This window comes from Chionomys nivalis, chromosome 18 (genome assembly GCF_950005125.1).
Source record: "Chionomys nivalis chromosome 18, mChiNiv1.1, whole genome shotgun sequence".
In the NCBI taxonomy this organism is placed as follows: Eukaryota; Metazoa; Chordata; class Mammalia; order Rodentia; family Cricetidae; genus Chionomys; species Chionomys nivalis.
The window spans coordinates 30980514-31001979 of NC_080103.1; the positions used below are offsets into that span (position 1 = coordinate 30980514).

General features: G+C 39.7%; 1 protein-coding gene across 1 annotated transcript in view; it reads left to right on the forward strand.

Moving 5' to 3' along the window:
• Window positions 1-21466, forward strand: part of Dpyd (dihydropyrimidine dehydrogenase) — a 764880-nt gene that overhangs the window by 477912 nt on the left and 265502 nt on the right. The window contains exons 15-16 of the mRNA XM_057794113.1: window positions 4560-4628; window positions 13035-13118. Coding sequence (XP_057650096.1) covers window positions 4560-4628; window positions 13035-13118 — 153 coding nt within the window. The remainder of the gene's footprint in view (window positions 1-4559; window positions 4629-13034; window positions 13119-21466) is intronic.

Genomic DNA, 21466 nt, shown 5'->3' on the forward strand with positions numbered 1-21466 from the left:
CAAGAGACCTTACGTATTTCATAAAGAAAATGTAGCAACAAGAATTATTTCACCTTTCTCAACAAATCTATTAACCTATCAGCTATTTTTTGCTCTCTTCCTTCCTTCCTTGTTAAAATGAATAGGATGCCCTGCCCCTATCCAAGGACATTGTTTCCCATCTGCTCTTGACTCTTCATTACCTCTTATCAACTTCATACTTTCTTCCATATCATCCCACCAGTGTAAACACATAGCAAAATGCAGATTACTAAAAGAGACTCATGCTGGACTTCCTACAGTCTTTCATTTCCCTCTTCATACCTCTGTTAACTCAAAGCTCTGAGGGAGATTTTTATATCTCCCTTCTTTTTTTATTGATTTTTATTGAGCTCTACATATATCTCCCTTCTTATGTCTTCAAATTCTATTCACTCAGTCTGTGCCAGTCTGAGTCACCCTTGCTGCTTCAGTGACAACCATCTTGTAAAGAAGACCAGAGATCTCTATGTTGTCAAACTCAGTGGACACTTCTCTTTTGTTTTGTTGTTGTATGACAAAGCTTTTCCTGGGGAGACACCACATACATGCTCACTCACTCCAAATAGAGGACGTGGATGCCACCTAAGTCCAATAAGTTTTATTGGTATTACATAGAGAAACATGGGTGAGGAGATACTTACAGGAGCAGAAATTACTAAAAGTCAGTTACATCACCAGTACCACCCCAGCAGGGAGGCAGTTTTACAAACTCTGGGAACCTGGAGCACACTGTACATCCTATAGGCAGCCTAGCAGGTTGAAGAATGTCTTCTCCAAATGACTCAGTTGGTCTAAAGCTCTTCTAGGAAACTGCTGGTTTCTGCTTCATCCAAGCAGCTGCTCTGATCTCAGTCTCCCTTGTAGGTTAGCTTGTTGGAGGGAGAGTCTTAACAGCTTAGCTTCTTTGTCTGGCAGGGGCACTCAGATTGCTTACTTTTTATTATTGCCTACTCTGGTGGGGAGGGGCCTAATGAATCTGGTCAGTTTCAGGGATTTCCTGAGACCTTTTTGAATTATTTACCTTCCTGCTCAAGGAGCTTCCCTGAAGGGTGGAATGTTACAATCTCAAACTGTTTTATACCATAAACTCTCAGCAGAATTCTTCACAATTAATCACACCTTCACATCTTAGACTCTGGAGGAATCCCTCCCTGCATGAATCTACATTCTCTTGTGGTGTGAGGTTGGGCCTGCATTTTTATTTTTTTTAATTAATTAATTTATTTCTTTACTAAAGATTTCTGCCTCCTCCCCGCCACCGCCTCCCATTTCCCTCCCCCTCCCCCATTCAAGTCCCTCTCCCATTCCATCTTTCAGAGTAAGGAGCCTTCTCATCGCTCTGCTCTCAATGCAAAGAGCTCGTGACGAATGCCCATCTGTTGTGACTGTGCCCACCCCATGATCCTGCCACATTTTCCTCTTTTATTGCCTTCATCACAATAATCCTGACCTCGCAGTTGCTGAAGGGATGCATCTTTTTACCTGGGGTGACAAGGATCTTTTACTTGTTCAGTGTTACTTCCATGTAAGAGCAATTAGTGGCATATAGTACAGACTTGGAAAAGATTGGTTGAATGTTGAATGAAGAAAGACTATGTCTTATTGTGTAGACTACTGTCTTATTTAACAGTTGCCACAGTAGGAAGTGAATTTGTATGTTCCTGTCTTGTTTGGTACAGGCAGAAATTCCTACCAGAGTGTGTCTCATAGAATACAGGGTAGGCAAAAAGTCCAAATATTGTGTAGTGTTTGACTGTTATGTATCACCTCGTTCAATAATGTTTTAAAATATGAACTACAAAAAAAAGAGCTCTGGGAATGACTTAAATTAAGTGAAACTTTGATTAGGAATATGTCTCAGTGAATATTCATTTCTGGTAGCGTGGCATGATTCTTCATCATATGCAATATCCATCAGTTCGCTTTTCTCATAGGAAGCAAAATAGCCTGTCCTCTTTTACTTGATTAAAAAACTGAGTCAAGCAAAACACTAAAGGACTTTTTAATCATCAAAGAAAGATTAAATTATGCTCTATCTCCTTTTAGAGTGAATACCTTTTAGCTTAATTCTGGAAACCACGGGTCTGTTTTAATGAAAGTTTAGATAATTTTGAAGCCACTGTGGTATCTGTGAAGTGCCATACCTTTACAAGTATGGCTTAGAAAGGTATTTGGCTTTAGATACAAATACTGAGAATGTTTAAACTAATTATGTTGCTTTATGAATGTGAATCCAGGACTCTACCCGTGCTAAGTTAGCACTCTTTTAACCTAAATAGCCCAGCCCTAATAACCCTGCTTTTAAATCATTTATGAAGTTAGGTTTTCTTTTTACTTCACTGTGAAAAAGATACTGCTCATCAAATTGTTTCAAACAGGATGATATTTGTTTTATAGACATCAGTTGTTAAAAGTCAAAGTATGACGTTCATTGGAAGAGCAATATTTATAAGTGCAGACACATTCATGGTCTGGCAGGTATCTGCAGCAGGACTTTCTTCTGTTCTTGGTTATGTCCCCGTTCCCACTTTCCTCTGTCCACTCTACCTGTACTGGTAAAGTCAATGAAAGGAGAACCAGGAGGTGGATAAAAGAAGAGAGATCAGTGGTCACTAGCCACTCTCAACACATCTACTCTCTAGTTTAGGGACCAGTAACAATACTTTTTTACTTTTGTGGTAGGACGTTGATGACAAGTGTAACCAACAAATCGCTGTGATTTTCCCAGCTCAGGGTACTTTCAATCTTTAGGGGACAAGAAGATAGAAAAATTTTTAAAAAGTTGCACGTCTACTTAAAAGGCTATTAAAACCTGCCCAAAAGGAAGAATATACAGATCCCATCTATAATCAACTACCCTCATACCAGTGAGAAGCTCACATGGGCTACATCCAACCTCTGTATCCATAAGAATCTATTTAATAATACTGTGGCTCTCCATGTCCAGGACAATACTCTCTGTGATAATGATGCAATAGAAACTTCAAGTAGTAAAAATGATACTGAAAAGAGTCTACTAAGAAACTTAAGTAGAATATATTAAGTTATACAATGTACAATACAGCTAAAGAAGCACGCCATCCAATATGACTGGATGGTAAGAAGTGCACCCTCCAATATGAATGGAAGGTAAGTACTGGACTGACGAGACATGTTAGAAACTATGAGAAAGTTATGTACTATAATTGAAGTTCAGGGTTGCTGAGGAAATTTGTACTAATGTTTATTCACATAGACAAACCTCTAATTCATCTCCATTCCTATTACAAAATAAGGCAATTCTGACTTAAACCAGCAATTAGGTCCATCTCTCTATCAAATAATAGAAATCTAGTGGGCTGGGGTAACGTCGGTCCTGGACTGCCTGTTAGTCACTTGCATTGTTATCAGGAAACGCTTGATTCTACTAGGTGGGCGAGATGATCCAAGGAAATAATTTTTTGAATTATTTTTTTTAATTGTACTAGTGCTATCACTCAAGGTAGCAAGCAAAGATGGTAGAATCAGGATTCCAACCTAGGCATCCTGCCCTTGGCGTAGACACTGGTGACTACTACTGCCATGGATACTCTACTGATGGATTAACATAAAGCTTAAATCATAGGCATGCTGAAATTCAATGCAATGTAAAGTCATTTAATATAATTTAAAACTACAGTTCACAAGAAATATATGAAATTGTATTAACTATAATGTTTTATGTTATTATTGAAGGGAACATTATATTTTTCTTTCCCGTACCTTCAAATCTTTCTTACTTTTCTGGTAATTATGGTAATATGCATTTCAACAGCATGGTAGAAATTTGCACACATTTACAGATGATGTTATGTAATTCCCACTGTTACTTTCTGACATGACAAAATCAATATTGTAATCTGTTTGAGGAGTGAGAATATTGTGACTCAATGAAGTTAAGGAAATTGGCACTGGGATATTGTTCGGTTAGTGAAGTGCTTGCCAAACAAACCTAAGCACCAGAGTTCAGTCCCTAGAAAGGACATGAAGTCTTAGGAGTGGTAGCTTGTACTTCTTACCTCAGTGTCCCGGAAGTAGAGACAAGAGAATCAATCCCTGGTACTACTGCCCAGCCAAACTAGTTAAATTGCTGTCCTAGTGAAAAAATATTATCTCAAAAATAGAGAGAAAAAAATGGAGAATTGTCACCGAGGAATCCACACAAAGTTATCTAACCTCCACAAGTCCCCCACAATCATGAATCTACATGCATGTGCATGCATGCTTCCATACGCGTGCACAGTACACATGTGAACACTCATACATGGCTGCATGTACATGGACATACATGTTCAGACACCTGTTCAAGTGCCCTTTGACAGTGATTGAGAAGGCTGTCACACATATTATCTGGTGATTTACTGTGGCATGCTGTCTTTTCTGGTGCTATTTCTCTTTCAACAAATTGAAAACTAATTTTTATAATGCAGCTTGTCGTTGTAAGTGTGTGTACATATATGCTAGTGCGTGTGCAAAGCAGGGACACCGCTTGACCGCCTGTTCTCTCTTTCTCTGTAAAGATCCTGATCGCCAGCATCATGTGCAGCTACAACAAAAATGACTGGATGGAACTCTCCAAAATGGCTGAGGTAAAAACGTCTTCAGTTTATATTTATTTTATTCACGCACTCTCATTTTTATTAGTTTTAAGTAAAGAGCTGCCACTAGAAATAATACAGTAGAAGTAAAATTGAATTGAAAATGTAAGTTAAAGCATTTTTATTATAAATTGTTTACCATGTGTTTTCATTTAAATGATGGAAATGTAAATTTAAGAGGAATCTATTCTATAAAAGCAGTCCCTTGGATTTCACAGGGTACCCAAATCCCGTTATTCTACGAATCCATAGACTCTCCATTTGCATATTAAGCAAACAGCATATTATGATGGATGCCATGATAAAATTTAATTCTACCTCTGAGAGTCTACCTTGATCTTACCTTGCCTTTAGGCAAACTAGTTTGACAGTAAGAGGAGAGATTCTGAATATAAAAGTCTTGAATATTTAAAATATAAAAGGTTCATTTAATACTGTTCTCGTTTGAATGCCGGCATGCAGAAAGCAAAGCGCTAGGATGGAATGTTGCTGAATGGCACACTCGTCGGCCTGCATGCCCCAGTATAAACTGAACCTCACGCAAAAGCAAACACTAACCATGGGCCTCGGGTTTGTATTCCAAATAGAAAAATATACCCTTAAAGAAATACACTTATGTCCATCATTCTGTCAGGCAACCTGGGTGAGACCCTCCCGGCTGGAGGTCTTGAGAAGCTCTCAGCCACACTGAAGACTGAACCTAGGAAGACTTTTGAAGTAATTGACCTGACATTACAAAATATCATCATGTTCTCCATAGTGTTCAGATATGTTGATTGTACATTTTACTTGGGTATTTTTAAAACTGTGAAGGGAAAAATTGCTTCTGGGACTTAGGGGGTGAAATTAAACATGATCTGTAATTGGCTCCGTGATCTTCTGTGCTGGGTCCATTTTATACATGTATTTACCTAATTGACCATGAAATCTTCCACAGAGCCCGTGCTTGGCATGAGCTTTGCCAATTTTAAGCTGACTATGATAAATGGCTTTATCATGCTGCGTGCTTCTCTGCTTTTCTACAAGAATAAAATACTTTTAAAAATTATTTCCTTCAGTAATGAACATTAATTTTTAAGTGGGAGAGTTTACTTACAAAAGCCAAAAGGCTGTAATTATGGGCATATTAGCAAATTATCACATTCCATCTTCTTCTTTAATTTCTCTTTTATTTATTCTTGTTCTCTCACTACTGTATACCAGAGACAAGAGAAAAGAGTCTGCTTTCTATCAAGTCAGAACAATCTGTCGTATCTCCATAGGAGAGTGATATGCATGTCAAGAAGGAAAAATCATATATACTGTCAATGAAACCAACATGCTTCTTGTAAGGTTAGGCTATCCTAGGTTTAGCATGAGGAGAATACCCAAAGGCCTTTGCATCCCCATGGAGGTAGCAGGGCAGCAACGATCAGCAGGATTCAATCACAATGCATGCTATACACAACCAATACCATTTTAATGTAATGTTTTACTCATTCTTTGATAATTTTATACATTTATATGATTATTTAGATTATATTCACCTCTCTCCAACTTAGGATCCTCCCTGAGACCCCTTTCACGTCACCTTCCCAACTTCATATTGCTTTTTTTTTTTTTTTTTTTTTTTTTTTTTTTTCCTCTGTAGCTTGGAAGCCTGTCCTGGAACTCCTTCTGTAGACCAGGCTGGCCTCTCTCTTCAAGTTCTGGGATTAAAGCTGCCTGTTTTTTTGTTTGTTTGTTTGTTGTGGTTGTTTTTTTCATCTTTCTTTTTAGTGAGTTATTCTTTTGAATGAATTACTTTGAACCTGCAAGCAAGTTCCTTGGGTAAAGGTGCTTGCCACCAATCTTGATGACCTGACCTACATGGTGCAAGGAGGGAACAGACTTCCTATCAATTTGTTCTTTGATCTCCACACACACTGTGGCATGTCCATGCCTGCCCATACTCATATACATAATAACTGTATTTAAAGGAAAAAGAGAACCAATCACTACTTTTGTTTTTATGAACCCACTCTTCAAAACATATATTTAATATTTTCCATCCAAAGTTACTCTACCATCTAACAGGAATAATTCTTGTGAGTGGCATCAGGAATCATGTACTACACTACTGTGCCAACACTTTTAGGGGTAGCAAGTGGCTGGATGTGGCATATGTATGTTTCCATGTATTTTCTCCTTAAGGTGGGTTGACTTTATAATTGGAACTGTGAAACTTGACTGTCAACAAGTGTTCTGTTAAGTTGCATCTTTTTAGGTGTTTGGTCACAGCATTGGAAAAATAGCCAATACAGAGACATAGCTTTTCTTTGTTTCTTTGGATCCTAGTATATCATTTTACTGTGTAGCTTAGACTTTTAAGAGCATGTGAGTAGCTTTAAAAATGAGCCTCAACACAGACATGTTTGTCCATGCTCCTGCCATAGTTGGGTCACAACATCAGATATATTTAAATAATGCAGTAAGTTGAACTAAATGCCCCATCTCAAGGACATCATGTGCCCAGACTCTCTTATTTGTCAACCTCCTTTGCTTGATACGATTTCTCTTGCAAATGAAACAAAACCAAAATCGATCTTTTTTTTTTAATTCTAACTATAGAGAACTCACACTTAAAATACCTTCTGATACTTTCTCCTTTTCAAGCTTAGCCATATTTATTAAACAAAGAAACTACTTTTTTAGAGTTTTTACAGCATAGTGAAATTCTTAGTGAGCTCGGTAGTAGGTAACTCTCTCTGTTCTTGGTTTGGGATAAAGTCTATATTTATTGGGATATTGATTGATTATCTTCATTTCGTGCTAAAGGACTTTTACTTGTAAACACAAGCATGAACTGTATGTAAATTTCCTGGGTAGCCAAACAGGTGAGCAAGTGTCATCTCGGCCCCATGGATGAGCTCAGAGCTTAAGTATGTAATCAGATACACGGCAAATTGAGCCATTACTGAAGGCTGCCAGTATTAGATCTTAAGCAGATCTTGAATACATTTTAACGGTACTGGAATCCATTTCTTTCTTAATATATATTAGCCTAGAAAATAGAGGTTGAGTCATACATAATGAGAAAAGGCCTGATTGAAGGATGCAACCTCTGAGCAGTAACAGTGTGGACAAGATGAACTAGAGTAGGAGAGAAAGTGAATATAGAAAGGTGCATTAGAGAGCCAGCAAAAGCTTCCCGCGGAAACAGAGCAGATCAAAGAGAGCTCTAGAGATCATCCTTCCTACCACAGAACTTAGAGAAGAGGAAAAAAAGGCTGATCCTTCTTGCCTACAGTTTCTATTGGTGAAATCTTATAAGACCGTTGAATATGTGCTGGACCCCTCTGGGCAGTCAGACATCATGGCATTCATCCAAACCCAGAACTGGAATGAAGACCAGAGCTCCCTGAGCTCTTGTTTGAACAGGGACAATGCAAGCTGAGTATTCCTGGGTTTCATATAAAAGAAGACTGTGGGCGCTAGTACAGTAAATATGCTGACAACAATAGGGACTAGGGCTTTGAGAGTGTGTGTCTGGGAGGTGAGCAAAACCATCAGATGTGAGGAAGTATACAGACTCTGTGCATAAGGCCATCCACTGAAATATGGTTAGTCTACAAAGAATCAACCACATCTGAGAGAGAGAGAGAGAGAGAGAGAGAGAGAGAGAGAGGCTTCATTCTCCTTCCTTCAGAGGCCACCAACTGTCCAGAGGTCCTCAGTTAGAGTGGGAGATGGAGAACTCTTCCAGCCCGTGCTGGAAAGTCGGCTGTGCTAATCTTGCACAGGCAACCCCAGCTTCTGCAGGTTTATGAGCGTCGCTGCACTGGGCTGTCCAGGAGATGCTGTTTTACTCTGATCCCCCTTGACCCCTGGCTCTCACACTCCGTCTGCCTCCTCTTTCTTTACGTCCCCTGAGCCTTGAAGAGGGGCTGCGATACAAACTTCCTGTTGGTGGCTGAGCACTCCGTAGGCACACATCCCCTCCTCTTTGTCCAGTAGTGAGTTTCTGAGTGAGCCAGTGTCCAAAAGAAACTTCTCTGATAAGATCAAAGAGCTGCACTGTGGGTAGAGAAATCCAAATTTAGGGAACAGTTTTATATCATGTCCATTAAGCTGATTTATAGTAGTGGCTCCATGACGGAGGCTTAGGGCCTCTCCAGCCATGGGTCTGGAGCTAGGTTCGCAGTCCCAGGCCTGTTTTCTCTTACGGAACAGACCTTAAATCTTAGCAGAGAGCCTCTCTAACACATTTCAAATCTGGAGTTTAGCTATTCCTCCAGCCATGAATGTTTTCCCTTGTCCCCACCCCCTTTGTCTTTTCCTTTTCCACACTCCTTTTTAAGTAAGATAGGTGCATTCTGGGTTAAGTCATTAAAATCTTTGTGACCAACAGGAGTTGGAATGTTCACCAATGTTAGACCAGTTCCAGTTTCTTTAACATTTCATTCTAACTCAGGAATTAAGGCTTTTTTGAATGTCTGTGGCTGTTTGGAAATAGACTCCCTTGAAGATGGTCAAGCCCTGTGACAGAAATATTCAGAGGTAAAATGAAATTCTTCAGGCCCTGGGTGTCACCCAGAGCAGCCTCACTGCAATTTTTAAGGCCTAAATACTCATTCTAAGGCCTCTATTATGTGTGTTTTGGTCATAGGTACACATGTATGTTATCTGGGAAATTTAAATAATTATTCTCAAATAAGACTATGTTATAGGTGTTTACAAATTGTTATTTGAACAGCCGTTCTGAAACCATAAGGATGCTGAAAGATGATGTTTTCTTAGCCCAGTGCAGTACTCCTAGGTGGGGAACAAATGACTTCTTTCTCTTTGTGTCTCCACGTGTGTGTCTACTAGATAGCCTCACATCCATGACCGACACACTATGCTTGTACACACTGGGATGTGAATGGAGACAGAATCAATGAACAGGAAAGCCCCCCAGAACATTCAAGCCCTGGCTCTGTCACTACACATTCTCTGATGCACAAGAAATGCTTTCCATGACTTCCACATTGGTGACATCACTATCACCAGGAGGTGTTCTACATGGCTCTTGATTGATGCATTTCCAGTTTCCATAGTACTGGATTTATAAGGGGATTGCGTGCACGTCTATAATGTGCTTTGCCCTTGTTCCCCTCATACCTCCCTCCCTCTTCTTATTCGCCTCCCTGTTCCTGAGGGTCCTTGATGGAGGAAGGTCATTTGTCAATAAACAAACTGCCTTGGCCCATTTGATAGGCCATCCCTTAGGTGGGTGGAATAGACAGAATAGAATGCTGGGAGGAAGAGGAAGTGAGCTCAGATGCAGTGCAGCTCCTCTGAGAGACAGACGCCATGCTCTCCTCTCCAGAGCAGACGCGATGCAGCCAGCCACCAGGTCAGACATGCTGAATCTTTCCCGGTAAGACTGGTGCTACACAGATTATTCCAGATGGGTTGATCGGGATATGAGAATTAGCCAGTAAGGGCTAGAGCTAAAGGGCCAGGCAGTGATTAAAAGAATACAATTTCCGTGTAATTATTTCTGGTGTAAAGCTAGCCGTGCAGGAGCCGGGCAGGATGAAAAGCAGGCCCGCAGCTCCCTACTACAGGTCCTCTTCACTCTTTTATAAACTTTGTATCTACTTTTACATCACATATATACATGATTTTACCTAGCAGTGTGAAATCTGGACCCTGAAAATGAAAGACAAGATGTGGTATTTGTATTTTACTTAAGGAACAAACGATTCCTAGCAAGTTGATAATAATTCACCCATTGATAAAAATCACTGAATAAGTCAGAGGGTCTACTTTCAAGATGCTTTGCAATGGGTCATTTGATTCTTTTATGTTTGGCTTTTCAACCATAAAATGGGCATGATGATATGTCTTAGCTTTTGGAGTTGTTTGAGAACCAAAGTAAGATAAAAACAAAAGGTTTAGTAAAATACCCTTGCATATGGAATGTACTCAATTAGCTTTAGCTGTCATCGTCTACCACACTGGTTAACTGTCAGTTTGCAAAGACATATGCATAATATAAATATGTGTAAAGTGCCCCTAAAGATCTGTTAACCTAAAGTGACAGTGAATTGCTACCAATTTCTAAATAAATCAGTCTAAAGGAAATACCCTAAGTAACTACAGAAAGTACTATTGCACTGCCATATACAATTCCAATGCCCAATCTAAATTAAGTGGATGATTCCCATATGGCATGAATTTGGGATAGATCACATTCCTTGCACTTTAGACTTATCCATTTGCAGACTAGGAAGGCTCACTGACTGGCCTGAAACTGCCCCAATCCTTTTCAGCCAAATTCAGAAGCCATTGGCAGGGTCCTTTCTATACTCACTGAAAGCCAGCAGGAAGAAAACAGCATGATTTACAGTCATTGTTATGTAATAGGAAGCATTTCCAAATTGGGTTACGGTAGCAAAGCCGCATAATGTGTCCATGTTTGAAAACATGGGAAATGATCAAATGGACCTTCACAAATGCACAGAAGAGAATGCAGGTGCACTAATGAACGAAGATGGGCAAGAAAATCAGCTGAGAAATAACTAAAATTCAGTTTGTTATGATCACTCTTGAAATTTGTGAAACAGAAAAAAATAATTAGGAAGTAAGGAGAAATATTGAGGAAACAGCTTTTGACTTAAAGAACAACCTGGTATGTTTAGTAAATAGTCAATTTTTTTTAATAAAGGCCTTTCTGTGAGGCAATACATATGTGATTTTATTTTTGAATTCTATTCAAGCCTCTAACTACAAACTTACTGTTAGATTCTAGAAGTGGGTAAATAATGAAAAACTTGGCACATTTAATATATGTGTCCTATAACCCCTGAGTTACTGTATTAAATTTTAAAAGGTGTGTGTGTGTGTGTGTGTGTGTGTTATGCATGTGAGTGTAGTTGCCATTTTTTCATGCAGAGACCAGAAGGGAAATCATGTGTCATCTTCTATTCCTTTAAGGCAGGGTCTTTCATTAGATGGAAAGTTCCTCTAAAGATGCCCATCTCTGTCCTCTCCCAACAATAGGGTGACAGGCACACAAAGCCTTACCAGAATTTTACATTCCATGCTGAATTCAAACCCAGGTTCTCATGCTTGAATAACAAATATTCTTACCTGCTGCCTTAGCTGGAGTTTCTATTGCTATGAAGAGACACTATGATCACAGCAACTCTTATAAAGGAAAACACTTAATGTAGTAGATTACAGTTACAGAGGTTTAGTCCATTATCATCATGGTGGGGACATGGCAGCATGCAGGACATGGTACTGAAGCCGAAAGTCCTCCATCTTGATAGGCAGGCAACAAGAAGTGAACTGAGACACTGGGCTGTATCTTGAGCATATATGGGACCTCAAAGCCCACCTCCACAGTGACGTACTTCCTCCAACAACAGCACAACTCCAACAAGACCACACCTCCTTATAGTGCCTCTCTGTTTGGACTATTAACTTTCAAATCATCACACCCACTGAGCCATCTTCCCAGCCCCTAAAAGGTATTTAAAATATTTCCCAGTAAACATTCCACAAATTTTAAGATGCTCCAAGTATTCTGAACTGTTCTCTACATTTTAAAAGTATCTATGTATTAAAGTATAAATAATTTAAATTAGAACTCACAGTTATTGAAGTCTAATAAGATAACCAATAGCTTATGCCTCTTGGAATAAGCTGTTTTTAAATATGATGAAATTGACTTTTAGTTTAGGACACTTTAATTCCACTCATTCATTGTAGGTATCTAACTACATTTTTCTTTACAGGACTCTTTCCGTCATCAATCATCCAGAATTATTAAGAGTTGTTTCTACAGAGGAGAAGCTGCATAGGAAAGATACAATATGGTCCCTAACAGAATGCGTTCAAATTTCTATTATCTCATCTAACAGCCAGCCCTGCCATTGAGCACAATGAGTTTCATTTCTCCTGCCATAGATACATAGTGCAATAACACAGAGATTGTGAGGGTTGGGAGCTGTGAGATGGGTCTTGGGAGTCAAGGTACTTATCACCAAGCCCTACAACCTTGATCCCAAACAGTGGAAGGAGAGAGTGATCTCCTGCATGTTGGCTTCTGACTTCTAAATGTGTACAGTGCCCACTCATATAGAGACCCACATGAATACCACAGACATATTAAATAGATTTTAATTAAAAATTAAGGTTATGTGAATTACAAAGATGAAATAGAATGCATATGGAGCAGCAAGTTACAACTTTCAAACTCTCGATCCATGCTTTGTTGTTGCTGTCTGCAATTTAGCCCCAGAGACAGCATGTACTTGAGGAGGAAACTATGGTGAAATCAGTATTCCAGTTTAGAAGATGTGATCTTGGTGGTCAATGAGGAATGCATCTTGATCTCTGAATAAAGTTTTGCCTTTTCTCTCATTTTTGGGGGGTACCTTACAGGCTTCTGGAGCAGATGCCCTGGAGTTAAATTTGTCATGTCCTCACGGCATGGGAGAGAGAGGAATGGGCCTGGCTTGTGGACAGGTAAGCACCCCAGGAACTGCCACTGTGTCTGTCGGTATGACATAATGGTCCCCTGTCTGGATCCTTACATCCTTGCCGTACCTTAGGCGAGGAGGCCTGTGGATCTGATGACTGGCTGGAGACTTGCAGGTCCGCGTTGTTTAAATATTTAGTGCTTCAAAAAGTAGAAAATGAGGGAAACTGGAATTACAGCAATGGTTGGGTTTTATTGAGGAAATCGTATTATGTGCTTGACAGGAAGGAATATCATAACAAATAGTTTTTAAAAGCGCTGAAGCAGAGTTAGCTGATATCCAAGGCAGTGTTCCTTATTCATTTCTTCAGCTGATTCAGTCTCCCTGGGGCAATACACTGTACACAATGCATTGTTCGTAGTGATTTTGTAGTAAATGGGGCACGGCACAAATTGCGTTTTACAGTTTTTAGCATAAGATCATTATTCCGTAACTGTGTTTGGGGAGTTGCAAAAAGATTTTGATGCTGTTTTTATTTAGGAATACAATACATGGAACCTTTATGTTAAAGTAAATTCAAAAAAAAAAAAAAACCCTAATGAGCAAATGCAAAATAACATGTTAATAGATAGGAAATACGATGTCTTTATGCAATAAGACATAGTGTGGTGGTGAAACAGCTTAATGCTTAAAAGGTAAGCTCTTTGAGTCTCATTTCGCCTCTAAGCCCAGAGGAAATAATACAAAACTTTGGCATTCGCTGGCAGCTTCCGAGAACTTTTACGTTTACTTGTGTGTCCACACGCGACTCAGGACTCTGTGCTTAGGTGACACCCAACTGTCCCCCACTCCTGTTTTTCTCAGGTCACAGAACTGACAGGAGTTAAACTCATAGCCCTTTACTGGGGAAGGGGGGCGTTTTTACATGCTGAAATGAACAAGCGTTTTTATTTTCATGTTCAAATGCAGAGAAGGGTTCTTTAAGTACTTCGTAAATATTTAATCTGCCTAGGGAATGGATTTGCAACTCAGGAAGAAATCATTCTTCTGAACAGCAGGAGGGGAAGGGCTGGCCAGGCATCTTTCACATGTATCCAGGCTCTGCTCACCACAGGTTACCCAGAAGGCCATTAAGCCCAGTAAACACATCCACTATTTAGTGCCACCAAGCCAGGGAAAACCACATTATTTCTGAGTCATATGATGAGCTAGCAGTGTACCAGAGTCTGTGACATAGTCAAAGGGAAGAAGACTGTGCGATGGAGGCGGCTCAAGCCATAAACCGCTTGCCACTCGGAGATGAGGATCTATGTGAACCCCAGCACACACATAAAACAGCTGGCACTAATGTGGGCACCTGTACCAGCCTGTGCTGGGGAGTCAGAGATGGGGAGATTCCTGAAGGGCTCTACTCACCCAGCCTAGCAGTTTAGTTAGTGAGCTCCAGTTTCAGTGAGAGACAAGGTCTGAAAAACACAGTGGCGTCCTTGATCTCTGACTGCCACATCCCTATCTGCTCAAGCACTCAGAAACCCGCACAAGGATGCACACTCTTCTCTCATCCATTGAATTTGCTCCCATTGTCTATTTCACAGTGTAGACCTAAAAACCCATATTTTTTTTTAAAAAAGGCAAATTACTTGTTAACACTAGCTTTGGAAAATGGAAGGATACTCATTTCTTAAGGAAGAGTGCATTCTGGTATTTATGTTTTGCTACACACATAACAATTATTTGAAAAAAGTCCCAGTGGAGTTTTCTCTTTTACAACAGGTTTTGTTCTTTGCACATACTGACCTTATGTGAACCAGTTGTGAGGTGGTGTGGGCGGATCCTCTCCAGAGCTATTTAGACACATAAACTTTTACAGTCTTGAGCGGAACAGGAATGCCAAAATGCTAAAAATGCTGCCAGCGGAGATATCAGTAAGATTTGGAAAGACTTGGGTTTTTCGGCTAAAGGAAAGAGGATGTTTCCATTTCGCTTCTCAGCTCTGCTAAAACCGGAACCCGTTCTTATCAGCCAAGCTTATCAATTTCCTTTTTAATTTTATTATGTTATAAATAAAATCATTCAGAAAATAAAGCCAGTTGAATGAACTTTGCTTAGCCTTGGAAGGTGTGAATGTTCAGCTTTCTGAAGGTGAAGGAAGAAGATCAGTGTATTTTTGTAAAAGTGTTTTCAATGACTGGCCTTCAAGAGGGGCACAAACAGCCAGGCCTTATTTGTAATTGCTTCTAGCATTCCCCATCCCCATTTCTCCCTCTGGTTCCCACTGTTTCTTCCTCTTTCCCTCAGTTCCACAGTTTCTAACGCTTACAAGTTGGTATGTTAGGCAATGTGCACTCACTGTGTGGTCAGGAAGGAATCAAGGGCTGTTACTGATGGATTCTCCCTACACTGCTCAGAGCTGAGTTTAGGGCTGTCCTGTCAGAGCTTGCTAAATGCTTGCTGTATGAAGGGGAGGCCAATGCTGGTTCTAGTCCGAGATTTTATCTATCAGCCAAATCTACTATATAGCTCCTTCTCTCTTTCAAATATTTGTTATTATTGACTTACATCAGCTTTCTCACAAATATCTAATGAGTAAAGATCTTTTCTTAAGAGTGTACCCTCATACATAATTATCATAAGTTAAATATACAATAACTATAAACATAAAATCAAAATACTCATATACAAGACAAAAATATGACATGTATGAGCACAGAAACCTATAATAGCAATAAAATACAGGTATGAAACTTAAGAAACATGCTGATATAACACAAAATCTCCAGGTGACCTTGATATTCAAATTGCTATTTCCTGTCTAGTGAAACTTTGTATGAGACCAGCTATTCTTTGTGTGTCCGAAGGAGTTAAAATCACTCTCCCTCTATATTCTTTCCATCAGCCATCAACATTGCCTCCATCAAGCTGCTCACCACTGAAACATAGGCTTCTAGCTCTAAACTGTGAGGTTTGAATAACATGATCACTGAAATCCCATATAATTCTCATGTCCTGTGAGTGTGGACATTTTAAGTAGGGGGCTAGTCAGTGATTCTGAAAATGCCCTAAATAGATAAATAAACTATCATCGGGTTGTTTAAAAACACTTTTCATTTTTTCTTAGTCTACATAAATTCATTATTTTACTTTTAGTCTCTTTTACCTGTAGGGTACAGATTCCAAAATCTCTGTAGACATACAAGATTGGGGGAGAGTACCAAAACATGCATGCATTATATTAATTTCTATAGGTATGCACCTGTGAGGAATTTTAATGTATAAGCTAAGCATACAGGATCAACCACGAATAATAATGAAAATGACTATACCAGTGTAATATTATGAATGTTTTTAGATTCATGGTTAGTTTTATGTAACTGAGACCACACAGAGGAGAAAACATTGGGTGGTTGGGAAACATTGATCCAAAGTGAATTTTTATTGTTTTAATACCATCAAGTACTGCTTACTTTTTTGTATGTTTTGTGTAATTTGATAAATGAAACGTGGTGATGGAACACTCAGGGATGGGATTGTTGCTTAGAATGTGTTATATCCTGGTTTCAAACTTCAGTATAACAAACATATCATAAGTGTACATGAAAAGACTCAGCTGTATGTTGTGAAGCAAGTCTGTGATCGAGGCTTCTCAGGAGTCTGACGTCAGAGTATTGTGACTCCAAGACTACCTTGAGAACATGGTCACATCCCTGCCCAAAATGAACCATAGAAAAGACGAATGAACATCATCAAAGATAAGATGGTTCGCTAAGGCCACAATTGACTAGCCATCTAGTACTAAAGATGAAAAAAATAAAGCCCCTCGTCATATACACAAATTCCTAGTGTTCTAATCTTGCTATTCAAGCAAGGCTGAGAAGATGGTCATATTCTGGCTGTGTGCACATTGAAGAGCAATGTTGCATTGTACTTGTGAGACAAATCTCTGTTCTGGCTGAGACCCTCCAAAGTAGACTGAGCATCCTCATATGATCCAGGTCTCAAATCAGGCCAATGGTACCAAAGCCAATGCTTTAATTAGCAAGCTGACCAGAATGTAGGCAAGGCACCCAGAATGGTCCCCAGTGAGGAAATATCCAGGGTCAACATTAAACTTGAAAGCTGAGAATTAATAACTGCAAGATCAAATCAACTCTTTGGCCTTTCATAATTCTGAATTACCCTTTGTCTCCCATTCCTGAGTCAATTAAAACACAAGGAAGTCTGAACCTAATGTTCAAGTTCTGTCTCCTGGGCATGAGGGAGGCCCACTGTGTCTTTGCTTTCAGAATTAAAGATGTCTAACAGTTATTTATGCAAGTCTATTTCTCTTAAAATTTTATACTTTATGAAACTAAATTGAACTGTAACAATTTTTATATAAGAGAATCCAAATTGTATCTTGCCCTAGGCATCATGCATTTAAAAATAAAAACAAAAAATAGCTTTAAAATTCTTTTAAAGTTATGTTGGAATTTTTGCTTTTATTTTCCTGGCAAAGTTCAAAATGGTGCTGATAAGGCCACTGAAAAGTCATTCATGTTCTTCTCAGTACTTCTGAAATAATTGTTAGCAGACATTTGAACAAATAATCCTTTCTCCCTCCTACTTCTTTTGGGAAACTACAGAAATCAGTGCTTTTTCAAAGGAGGCAATGTTAGGAGCGAGAGATCTGTTAGACTTCTCTGAGGGTGCTTCCTGTTGATGCGAATAACAGCAGATGTTGACAGGAATAAATCTCTGCCTCATGTGTGGACTTCATCCCTCCTGTGAGTGTATATATGTGTGCGCATGCGTGTGCATGTGTGTGCGTGTGTATATGTGTACACATGTGTGTATGTGCACGCATTCATGTGCATGTGTGTGTGCATGTGTGTATGTGTGCATCTGTGTATGTGTGTGTGCATGTGTGTGTGTGTGTACACACATGTGTGAAAAACATAGGTCCACTTCCGGCATTGTTCCTCTGGTGTCAACAACCATTCTATTTTATTACTTGTTTGTGCAATCTTTCATTCATTTACTTATGTTCTTACTTATTGAGAAAAGGTCTGCTATTGCCCTGAATATCTCCACATAGTCTTAGCTGGCTGTCCAGTGAGCTCCAAGTAATCACCTGTCTCCACAGCACTGGGATGTTGGGATTATAGGAGGTGCCATCATGACTGGCTTTAAAAGAAAGAAATAAACAAACAAAACACCCATGAATTCTAGAGGCAGAACTCGGGTCCTTGTGTTAGTGTGGTAAGCATTTTGTCAATAGAGTCATCATCCTAGCCCTTATATATACTTTTTCTAACTCAGCCTCTTGGTATTAGAAATCAGATTTTTCCAGGACCTTTGCTGACTCTCTGGATTTCTGACATCTCAGGCACTACTTGGGCTGCTTACTTCACACACCTGCCAGCAACTATTGAGAGAAAAATAGTTCACAAGGGTCCAGCATTGTGGCGGAACATGGAATAAGATGTATTGCCTTCCTAGCTTATACTCCATGTTAAGAGGAGCAGGAGAGAGCTTGTGCCATAGAACTTCTCAGTGATGAATACACAAACATTTGGAAAATATTTTCATCAGGGAAAAAAACCTAATTTGTTATTATTCATATAAGTTGATTACTTTTCCCCTTGAGATGTGATGTGATTTTCTTTGGCGAAGCTTGACCGTGTGGAGCTGAAGGGAGCCTTACCTGTTACTCCTTGTCAGTCTTTATGTACAGGATGGAACTGGGCATAGTGAGATGCTTGATCTGTTTTCACTCAAAGTAACAGACTGCCAAGGTCCAGAGCCTTGGTTCCCTTGCTGCTGCTTTCCTCTCAGGTATTGTCCAGTATTTCCCCTTGATATTTCAGATCATCCAATTCCATATGTGAACAGAAAACACGAGTAAGATGCCCAGATTACTCCCAACTGTCTCCTTTTGTCTACTGTTATTTTCTTCACAGTGGAAGTCATATAGCCTTTTAACTGAAATTAAACATGGAAATCAGCTTTTATATCTGTGTCAAGTGATATCCAAATTCATGAACTGATATAACTTATCAATCAACCAAATGTTCCCTGAAAATGGAAGGCAGTTATGGGTGGAGGACTGTGGAGGTGGGGTCTAGAATTCTGTTCTTACTTAAATCTGTAATGGCTTAAAGTTTGGATCCCCGCCAACGAACTTCTATTTCCTTCTCTAATCATCCAAGAGGTTACAGCAGTTTGACCTTGGCCCTTGTAGGCTTTCTACTGTTCATTGCTTTCAGTACCTTCATTAGCAGTCCGTGGCTAAAAACTGCACAAGTATTTCAGCAAAGATTTAGATAGAAAGTTCCATAATGGCAGTGTAATTGGAGGAAGGATTGGCCAGCTTCCCAAGCAGGCCAGGGAGCTGAGCAAAGGTGATGGTGTCTGTTGCCAGCTCCACCATCATGCAATCCCACAGTAGCACGCATCCCTTTATTCACATATCCTCTGCACAGAATTTCCGAATGCAAGGCTAGAAAGATGGCTTGGCAGTTAAGGGTGCTGGTGCATAAGTAAGAGGAAAGAGTTAGAGAACCAGAATGCATGCAACAAGCTGGACAGCCCACACCTGCCTCTAATCCCAATTCTAAAGGGGAAAGAAGACTAAAAGACTTCTCAGGTTTATGGCTTGCAGCTGAATTGAAAACATGCAAGCCCTGCTAGCTGTTAATCCTGTGGTTTGTGACTTGAGCTCCCTATGAATTTGGTGAACTGGTTTCCTCCCCCCCAGAATGAAAACAAAAAGAGAAGAAATCCGAAACATAATTCTGAAATTGCAGGAAGAGCAGAGTAAAGAGAAGAAGCTGCTGAAGGACACTTTTTCAGCAGAAACATCCGTAGGGGAAGGAGCAGAGCAGTATGCCAGCAGTGTCTCAGAGTGACCAGGAAGCTGGGGCTCTAGCTTCAGAAATCACATGACATTCAACTTTGGTTATAGACAGTAAAGAGCCAAAGTGCTCACTACTCAGAGATTTGGGGAGGGTTAATGCTGTAAAAATGTCACATAAGTAATTTCCAAAGGATTATGTATTAAGTAAAAGTCTGTAAATATGTTAATGAGGCCAATTTTTCCAACATTTATAATTATTTTTTTCACTTTTAGGAAACCTTTGTTATGTATTTTCTGTTAATAATACTAAAACTGCAACTTCTAAACACAAATAGACTATTTATAGGAGGAAAAAAGAAAACATGCAAGCCCAAAGCTCAGGGAGAGACCCTGCTTTAGAGGATATACAACTTACAGAAGAGGAAGACTCCCAAGGACCTGCTCTGGCCCCGTGCATGTGTAGGTACAAGTGCCTGTGTACATAGCACACACACACACATTCACACATGCGCATGTGTGTGCACACACACAGAGGGGGGGATGAGAGGGAGAAACAGCAGAGAGAAAGAGAGAGAGAGAGGAATCTTAAAATAATTTCCAAACCTTTCTATTTCTGATTCAGTTTATTCTCAAAGTTCATTTTGTCTCAGGAAGACTTACATTATGAAGTTCTCATGATAATTTAGATGAGTAAGGATAAAAATGCTTAAAAGTTATGATTCTTCCACTGTTGAGCATCTTAAATAATTATTACTTCAGATAAAATCACCCAGAGGGCTACTTTGACATCTCCCCATGTCAAAACTGAATTTTCATAAACCTTTATGTTTATGAAATAATGAAAAAAAAATCAAGAAAAACTGAGGCTGGGTTTCTGTTGCAGCCTGCCAATGTTTTTCCATAAGACATCAGCCACAGAATATTCTTTTCACCCCTGCCAGAGAGCAGATGTCTGTTACTAGGAAGAGAGTCCAAAACTGAGTGTGAAGACGGCATTGCCCCAGATGTGCTAGCCTCTCCCATGGGAAATAAAGCCTTCCTCCAGCAGCTGGATTAACAGACCCTCTGCCTCACACAGCACATTGTCCAGGGAGCTCTGACCAAAGCACTATTTGAATAAGGTCCTCATTAAGCATCTGTGGCAGGGACAATATAAAGATACATCCTTTAAAGCCAAAAGCTGACAAGTCTCAATATTTCCTAAATTTATCAGAGAACTGAAGCTTGGAAACTTCTGAGGCTGAGAAATCCAAATGGTTAGAGAGATGAATGGTAGACGTGCTGGGAAGTGAAACACACAGTGTACTCGTTGAGTTCATTTTTTCTTTTTGATACTGTCATGTAGCCAATGAAACCTTTCCTCCTTCAGCTTTTCGATTCTCCTCTTTCTCCTGATTGTAGCTCCTTTAAGAGATGCATGTGGAGCTAGGGGAAACATGCTGATAACCACAGTACTAGGGAGGCAAAGGGAGGAAGGCCATGCCTTTAAGCTTATATTAGGCTACATAGTGAGTTCCTATCTCAAAAGTAAAAAGAGAGACAAGAAGGGAGGGAGGGAA